Genomic DNA, 9248 nt, shown 5'->3' with positions numbered 1-9248 from the left:
CAGTATTTTAGGCCTATTTTGTTACCTAAAAAATTAAAAAAAAGGTTATTATCACTTTACTCCCTTAACGTTTGGTGCCATTATCAATTTCCCCATTAACGTTATCTTTTAGTCACTTTACCCCCAAGACTAACGGTCAAACTTAACGGAGTTTGTTAATTAAAGTGAAAAGACATGTTTAACCCTTAAAATTACTATCACTTTACCTCCATAAACTATAGTCTCATTATCAATTTACCCGATATAATTATTTTTTAGGCAATTTATTCTACCATTAAACCAATTTAGCAAGTTAAAAAACTTTAGAAGAAAATACCCTCCTCTTTGTATAATAAAAATAATAAAAAATTTAGAATGACTCTTCTCCTTTTTAGTATCAAGAAAAAAGGTCAAAATATTAATTTCTTTCTTTTTGACAATCTTATTAATATAAAAAAAAATAGAAAGATGGAGAGGGGGAGGGGGAGAGGGAGAGGGAGAGAGAGAGCTCAATTCTTTTTTTAAAAATTACAAATAAAAAAATTAAATACCTTTATTATTTTAAAATTATTTCACTTTTTTGTTTACTATCAAATTTCAATTCTAATCCCGATAACCTTAAAGTAAACAATAATGTCAGACTTTTCTTTATTTTTTTCTTTGCAAAATCTAATTTTCTGTCTCCTTCTTTCCTATCTCTTTTTCTTTTCCTAGTATTAATAAGTGTGAAAAAAGAAATTTGAGAAAATTCTTTTATTTTTATGTTTTTCGATCTCTTAAAGTGAAAAAAAGGAAGAATAACCATTTTAACTTTTTTAATTTTAATTATATATAAAAAAGGTAAATATATTTAAAATTTTTTGACCATACTAGTTAGATTAACGACGAGGTAAAAGGCCTAGGAAATAATGTTAGGAACTAAAGTGATTGTATCACTATAATCTAAACGAATAAAGTGATAATAACAATGTAGTAATGCTATAAAATAAAAGGGTATTTTTGTCCAAAATTTGTTAATATGTTGAGTTGAATTATATATGGGGTAAAGTAACTAAAACGTTAGGGGGTAAATTGATAGTAGTGATATAGTTTAGGGGGATAAAGTGATAATAACCCTTAAAAAATGGAGGTTTGTGTAATTTTATAACTTTAGGGGAGCTTTATGCAACTGTTAGAAATCTCTGGAGAGTTCTGAAATTATCCATTCTTTTTCTCTCTTAACCATACCAAGAAAAAGGAGGGAAAAAGACAAAAAACCTTTGGACCGTGAAGTCAATCACTAAAATAGAGAGCGGAGAACGAACTTTTTTCACTAGACCAATCCAGTAGCTTCTCCTTGCTTCCATTCCCGCCCACCAAGGCACCAACCACCAAAAGCCAGCAAAATTAGCAAAGATTGCAAATAGAAGACTAGTAGTTTCTAGTTCCGACTCCAAATTTCCAGCTGTCTCTATCCTCTTAACAAAAGCTGCCCGTTCCCCCTCCATTCTGCCCTCAACAATCAAACAACTCAGAAATCTCTTTCAAGAATTTTCAGTTTTCTGTTCTCTGTATATTCCTCATAAACCACACTAAAACTCAACTCAGGAATCCCTCAAGTTTCATCCGATTTCAAGAAGAACCCATCATTCTTCACATTCCGCAGCATTAGAAGATCACTTTTTTTCAGCCCCCTTTTCATCGTCGCTAAGGTAAGCTTTCGATTTTCAATTAAGCTTTCGCTAGTTCTATTGTTAGTGTTCGAGTCTGATTCGTGATTTCTTCTGAGTTTACGAAATAGTATGCAGATCCTTGTTCTGCTGTTTTGGTTCTGATGTCCCATGCATGTAGTTTTTTGAGTCTCTGTTTGGTGGTAGCATATCTTGTTGAACATGTTAATGGCTATCCCAGTATTTCTTCTGGTCTGATAGTAGATTGATATATGCTTTGAATAGTTAGTTTTTGGCCATGATTTTGGGCATTGCAGTTGGTATTAAAAGGGGAAAGATTTCTGCTTTCCTCTTTGATTCATGGTTTTGTATGCTGGATTTTATTTATTTTTGTATTTATGTTGATAGGACGTATTTTTGCTGAGTATTGAATCATGAATCCTGACAAGTTCACTCACAAGACTAATGAGGCCCTTGCTGGGGCTCATGAGCTGGCAATGAATGCTGGGCATGCTCAATTCACCCCACTTCATATTGCAGCTTCCTTGATATCTGATCCTAACGGGATTTTCCGGCAAGCAATTAGCAATGCCGGGGGAGGTGAGGAGGCTGCAAATTCGTCTGAGAGGGTTATTAATCAGGCGATGAAGAAGCTCCCTTCCCAAACACCTCCCCCTGATGAAGTCCCAGCGAGTACTTCACTGATTAAGGTGATTAGACGTGCACAGGCGTTGCAAAAGTCTCGTGGTGATACACATTTAGCCGTTGATCAGTTGATATTGGGCCTACTGGAGGATTCTCAAATTGGAGACCTTTTGAAAGAAGCCGGGGTTAGTGTTGCTAGAGTTAAATCAGAAGTGGAGAAGCTTCGCGGTAAGGTAGGGAAGAAGGTGGAAAGTGCCTCTGGAGACGCTACATTCCAAGCTTTGAAGACTTATGGTCGAGATCTTGTTGAATTGGCTGGAAAGCTCGATCCTGTCATTGGAAGGGATGATGAAATTCGAAGGGTGGTTAGGATTCTTTCGAGGAGGACTAAGAATAATCCAGTGCTTATTGGTGAGCCCGGGGTGGGTAAAACTGCTGTGGTTGAAGGTCTAGCCCAGAGGATTGTTAGAGGTGATGTTCCGAGTAATCTGGCTGATGTGAGGCTTATAGCATTGGATATGGGAGCATTGATTGCCGGAGCAAAATATAGGGGTGAGTTCGAGGAGAGGTTGAAGGCTGTACTGAAGGAAGTTGAAGAGGCTGAAGGAAAAGTTATACTCTTCATCGATGAAATTCACCTTGTCTTGGGTGCTGGTAGGACTGAAGGGTCTATGGATGCTGCAAATCTCTTCAAGCCAATGCTTGCCAGGGGCCAATTAAGATGCATTGGTGCCACTACTTTGGAAGAGTATAGGAAGTATGTGGAAAAAGATGCTGCATTCGAGAGGCGTTTTCAGCAAGTTTATGTAGCTGAGCCTAGTGTTGCTGATACTATAAGCATTCTCCGTGGTTTGAAGGAGAAATATGAAGGGCATCATGGTGTTCGAATCCAAGATCGGGCTCTTGTTGTTGCAGCTCAACTCTCTTCTAGATATATAACAGGTATGAGGCCTTCCTATTTAGCTTGAATTGACTTTTCACTTAGTTTTCTATTTTAAGACGTAGATTCGTTTCTATCATATAAAATATTTGTTTGACAAACAGTGCTTGTTGGATTTTTTTTGAGGCGCCTATAGGAGTATTCAATTGCTATTGAATTTTGTGTGCAGGCCGACATTTACCTGACAAGGCAATTGACTTGGTTGATGAGGCTTGTGCCAATGTACGAGTTCAACTGGATAGTCAACCAGAAGAAATTGATAGTTTGGAGCGGAAGAGAATTCAGTTGGAGGTTGAACTCCATGCTCTTGAAAAGGAAAAGGATAAAGCCAGCAAAGCGCGGCTTGTTGAAGTGAGTATCGGTTACATTGTTGTATCAATTTCTTTTGAAGTTTTGATTAAGTTGATTGGATTTGTTGATGGTGGATCTGATATTGTGAAATTCGTGTGCAGGTGAAAAGGGAACTTGATGACTTGAGAGACAAGCTTCAGCCACTGATGATGAAATACAATAAAGAAAAGGAAAGGATTGATGAGCTCCGACGACTTAAGCAAAAGCGGGACGAGCTCTTGTACGCATTACAGGAAGCTGAAAGAAGATATGACCTTGCTCGGGCAGCTGACTTGAGGTATGGCGCAATACAGGAAGTCGAGGCTGCTATAGCAAGGCTTGAAGCCGACACGGATGAAGGTGGAATGCTGACGGAGACTGTTGGACCAGATCAAATTGCAGAGGTTGTGAGTCGCTGGACTGGCATACCCATCACACGTCTTGGCCAAAATGAGAAAGAAAGGCTGATTGGACTTGCGGAGAGGTTGCACCAAAGAGTGGTAGGTCAAGACCAGGCAGTTAGCGCTGTTGCAGAAGCTGTCCTGAGATCAAGGGCTGGATTAGGAAGACCACAACAGCCAACTGGCTCATTCCTCTTTTTGGGTCCAACTGGTGTTGGAAAGACTGAACTTGCCAAGGCTCTTGCTGAACAACTCTTCGATGATGACAAACTTATGATAAGGATTGACATGTCTGAGTACATGGAACAACACTCAGTTGCTCGCTTGATTGGAGCTCCACCTGGGTAAGTTTGAAACCTTATTTATGATAGATACTTTTATAGTATAATGTGGTATTGGTGGCTGATCGGGTCAAATATCCTTCAGGTATGTTGGTCATGAGGAAGGTGGACAACTCACAGAAGCAGTGAGGAGGCGGCCTTATAGTGTTATCCTGTTTGATGAAGTTGAAAAGGCACACCCCACAGTGTTCAACACTCTGCTTCAGGTTTTGGATGATGGAAGACTAACAGATGGTCAAGGCCGAACAGTTGATTTCACAAACACTGTCATTATCATGACTTCAAATCTTGGGGCAGAGTATCTCTTAAGAGGATTGATGGGCAAGTGCACAATTGAAAAGGCGCGTGAAATGGTATTGGAAGAGGTAAAGTTGAAAATGATCCTGCATTGCAATGCTGAACGTTTTTGTTTGCCATTAGAAAATTCTCTGTTAACTGGAGAGACGGTTAAATGTTTAAATCAGGTGAGGAAGCATTTCAAGCCAGAACTATTAAACAGACTTGATGAGATCGTGGTCTTCGATCCTCTTTCGCATGAGCAATTGAGGAAAGTTTGCAGGCTTCAGTTGAAAGACGTTGCTAGCCGCTTGGCTGAGAGGGGCATTGCTTTGGGCGTAACAGAAGCAGCGTTGGATGTCATATTGGCTGAGAGTTACGATCCTGTAAGTATTTCTCCTGTTATTCATAGTTTGCCATTCTTTGCTGGGATTGATTGATCAGAGTGTTAACTGTTGCTACGTAACAAATTTTTTAGGTTTACGGTGCAAGACCTATTAGAAGATGGTTGGAGAAGAAGCTGGTGACAGAGCTGTCTAAGATGCTTATCAAGGGAGAGATAGATGAGAATTCAACTGTATACATCGATGTTGCCTACAATGGGAAAGAGCTAGTGTATCATGTGGAAAACAATGGAGGCCTGGTGAATGCCACCACTGGGCAAAAGTCAGATATACTGATTGAAATTCCCAATGGGCCTAATAGAACTGGTGCTGCTCAAGCTGTAAAGAAAATGAAGATTGAAGAAATGGATGATGATGATGAGATGGATGAGTAGTTTGTTGTGGTTGGCTATTTTCTGATATAACGTGTGAGGCAAAAAAAAAAAAAAAAAATCAGTTTTCTTGCTCAATTTTGATAATCAGTAGCAGCTTAATTGTTACTGATTCTTGCGTTCCAGGCGTCCTTGTCAAGTGTTTGCATAATTAAAAGATGGGGGGTTTTTCCCCCATCTCTGCTTTTTGAGGAAATAAAGTTGTAAATAGCTAAGCACCTCCTCTAATTGTGTTGTACCTTCCTAATTGTGAAAATACAAGCCTTGTTAAATACATTTTCAATATTACAGTTTTTTGGCTCGTATCAGTCAGCTGTAAATTGTTAGATCAGAGATCCAGCTGTAGCCCTTAATCTAGTTTGATTTATTGTATATTGTCTGCTTCCTCATCAGTGCTGGGATTAGGTGATCAATTTTTTGTTCCATTTTCAATTACTGGGTTATAAAAATTGTCAAGAAATGTGAACAACTCATACTGTAGCCGCTTATTATAAGTTTTTAAGTGGACTGCTGTTTCGTGGTTCAGCTAGTCAGCATCTTCGAAGTGCAGTTTTTTACTAATTGCAAATTGTAAAAATGCCATGTTTATTAACATATATAGTTCATGTGTGAATGTCATTCTCTTCAATTGAGTTCAATTGCTGATGTGGCGCTCTCTCATTGGCTGATTGGTGGTAGTCCTCTAATTTGATGAGTTGTCGTCCTCTGATTCGTCGATTGATGGTAGTCCTCCCAATTGTTTATGAAAATGGTGATGTGGCCAGTTTTGATTGGTCAATTGTGATGAAATTTGGCCTTCTTTTTTTCTTCCCCCACAGATTTTTTTTTTTTTTTTGCTATGCTCGCTTTAATTCTTTTCTTTTTGATTGGTTAGATGTTAATGCAATGTTAGGTTTAATTATCACTTTTTTTTTAGTTTCTTATCGAAAAAATGCCTTGGTTCGTTGGTTATTTGGGTCTTTTTTTTTGGGTCCAACGGATTATATTAACGAAAAAAATGGCCTTTTTTAATCTTCTTCCGCCAAATTCCATCTATTTACTAATACTTTGTAATTTATTGTTGATGTTTACTTAATAATGCCTTTTTTTTGTGATTGAATGGATCGTATTTAATTAGCGATTTCTTGCGGTTGTTAGGCAACAAAAAGGCTTTCTTTTTATTCCCAAAAAAAATTATTAATTATCATTTTCTTTATAGATGTTTTCGAAAAAAACCCTTTTTTGTCATTAATGCTTCATTAGTTAATTAATGCTTTCACTTTTTTTTTTTTCAGTTAGCGATTCGTTGGTTAGTTGCCTCTTTTTTTTTGCTCCGGCGGATCATAGTGACAAAAAAATGACCTTTCTTCCTCCTCCACCCAATTGCATGCATTTACCGGCACTCTGCGATTAATTGTTAATAGCTACTTAATTATTCTTTTTTTGGGTCATCCAATAGATCGTGTTTAATTAGCGATTCCTTGCGGTTGTTAGCCAAAAAAAAAGTCTTTTTCTTGTCCCAAAAAAAAATATAATTATAATTTTTTTATAGATGTTATTGAAAAAATGCCCTGTTTTGCCATTAATGCTTCGTTGGTTAATTAATAATTTCATTTTTTTTTCTTGGTTATTTGTCCGCCTCTTTTTTTTTTTTTTCTTGCTCCAATGGATCATGTTAACAAAAAAATTGCCCTTTTTCTCTTTCACCAAACTGCATCTATTTACCAATACTTTGCAATTAATTGTTAGTAGCTACTTAATAATGCCTTTCTTTTTTGTCATCAAATGGATCGTGTATAATTAATGATTTCTTGCAGTTGTTAGCAAAAAAAAAAAGGGCTTTCTCCGAAAACAAATAATGATTATCAATTTTTACAATTGATTGTTAACAATTAGTTATTGCCTGATTAGTGCTAGTATGTTGGGTTAACAAAAAAGGTTCTTTTTCTTTTTTTTTGTGCTAGCACTCATATTTACCTACTAATTTCTCGCTGTTAATTGTCAGCAGTTAATAATTGCTCATTCCATTTATTCTATTGTCCAACAAAATTATGTTTAATAGTTACTTAATTAGTTGTCCTGCGTTTTTACCTATTAAAATAAAAAAATGCCTCTCTATTAATATTTTTCTAAGAAAAATCTTCATTCGTATATTTGCCTGGAAAGTTGCACTTTCCCGTTACTTGCATCGATTTTAGAATCTATTTTCTGCTTCAGCCATCACTTCCGATTACTTTCATTTGGTGAGAGTTGTATTTGATGGGAAAGTTGGGACGTCTATTTTACAATATTACGCACCCATTATCTTTCAATTTGCTCTCTCTCTCGTTGCGGTTCCTCTTTTTTTATTTCTTAATCATGGTCATGTTTGTAAAAATGGAGTGGCCTCGCTGTGGAGTCTTGCCAACCATCACCTTTCACCCTTGCTCTCTTCAAGGATCATCCGGGGCTTTCCCTTTGTACAGTGGTTGTTAACATTACCTGACTTGCCCTAGCAAAAGCTCGGCGGCTTACCATCATGATCGGTGGTAGATGTGCAGCTGCTGCACTGTTTCTTCTGATCCCTTTCTGTTGCTTTTTCGCTTGACAGAAAAAAAAGGTTGGCTATCAACTTGTTTCTTCTCTTGCTCTTGCTTCTTTTAGACTTTTCCGTTGCTAATTTTCTGAATTTGTTTCAGCTTGCAGAGCTACTATTGCTGCTGTGTTGCTGGTGAGTGTCTTGCTCCAACTGCATTTGTTGAGTTTTTTTTTTTAAAATAATTAGCTTATTACCTTGTTATTTTTCTTCTTTATCCGTTTCTTTCTTTTCTCGCGCACCAGTTTAATTCCCTGAATTTGTTTCAACTTGCAGAGCTGTTATTGTTGCTGTGTTGCTGGTGAGTGTCTTGCTCCAAGCTCATTTTACTTATTCTCTCTGCATTGGTTGAGTTTTTTCTCAGAAATAATTAGCTTATTACCTTGTTATTTTTCTTCTTTATCAGTTTCTTTCTTTTCTCACGCACCAGTTTAATCCCTTTAATTCTTTCATTGCTCTTCGACCTATTAACACAGGTTTATTTTTCCCTTGTTCTCTTTCTTTTCCCTATTAGCTTTTGTATGCTCAATTTTAGTGTGGTACCGCCTGCTCTTCTTTGATTCTGCCCTGTCGATTTTCTGCAGCCAAACAGGTTAGTGCTTCTGGTTCTCCTCTGTTCCATCTTTCTTTTATATTTTGCAATTTAGATTCCGTCTCCATTACTTGTATTTTCTGCTATGTCGTAGGCTGCATCTTGTTTGCGTCTCGCTTCTTTAACTTTTGAATTGCCGGAACTTAATTACTTCTTCCCCAGACTTTTGAATGACTATTTAACAAGGAGTTATTCAGCTCCTGTTCCTATACTATTACACCTGATGGATAAAAATTACAGGCACCCTTGCATTGCATACTGAACTACCTTTTGTTACTTATTTTATGCATCTATTTCGCTTTTTCTGATTATTTGTTAGCTATTAAATTTCTTATCTTCCTGCTCATTGCTTGCTTATTAATTTTAGCTTAGTATTTTACAAACTTGTTCCTTTTTTTTTTGTTAATCGGTTAAATTTTGCCTTTCTATATATAGTCCTTTGACGTTGTACACTTTAGCCAATTAAAGTGAATGGGTAGAAGTTCTACTCACCGCAAAAGGTACGCAGAAATGCCGGACATAGAAAAAAATGACCTTCTGCGTCATCGAAGAGAAGCTAGGGCCGCCAAGAAAAAGAAAAGAGTTTTCCCTTGCGTATTGGCAAGGTTCCACTTGGTTATGTGGAAACAGGTGTTTCTTTCCCCGAAACACTCGCTGTCCCATGCGATAGTGGAAAGCAACCTCTTATGCATGGCCAAATGCTAGAAAGTGGGGGTTTTAAGGACGGCCATGATAGCGCCGGTGTCATTGCTGAAGCGTTACAATA

The 9248-nt window shown here is 37.4% G+C and overlaps 1 protein-coding gene across 2 annotated transcripts; it reads left to right on the top strand.

The window, feature by feature from the left end:
- Nucleotides 1-1234: 1234 nt before the first annotated feature.
- LOC113742616 (chaperone protein ClpB1) lies at nucleotides 1235-5641 on the top strand. 2 transcript variants are annotated; one of them, XM_027270494.2, is made up of 7 exons: nucleotides 1235-1670; nucleotides 2037-3215; nucleotides 3383-3564; nucleotides 3666-4288; nucleotides 4371-4650; nucleotides 4750-4947; nucleotides 5040-5641. In XM_027270494.2, the coding sequence occupies exons 2-7, from the start codon at nucleotides 2063-2065 to the stop codon at nucleotides 5337-5339; spliced, it is 2736 nt and encodes a 911-aa protein (XP_027126295.1). In that variant the 5' UTR covers nucleotides 1235-1670; nucleotides 2037-2062; the 3' UTR covers nucleotides 5340-5641. The 2 variants fall into 2 exon arrangements, with proteins under 2 accessions (XP_027126295.1, XP_071903966.1); XM_072047865.1 differs by having other exon boundaries at nucleotides 1531-1670; nucleotides 2169-3215.
- Nucleotides 5642-9248: the final 3607 nt, after the last annotated feature.

The sequence above is a fragment of the Coffea arabica genome, chromosome 4e (assembly GCF_036785885.1).
Source record: "Coffea arabica cultivar ET-39 chromosome 4e, Coffea Arabica ET-39 HiFi, whole genome shotgun sequence".
NCBI lineage: Eukaryota > Viridiplantae > Streptophyta > Magnoliopsida > Gentianales > Rubiaceae > Coffea > Coffea arabica.
The sequence above is the reverse complement of the archived record's forward strand: the minus strand, read 5'-3'. Positions and strand labels throughout refer to the sequence as shown.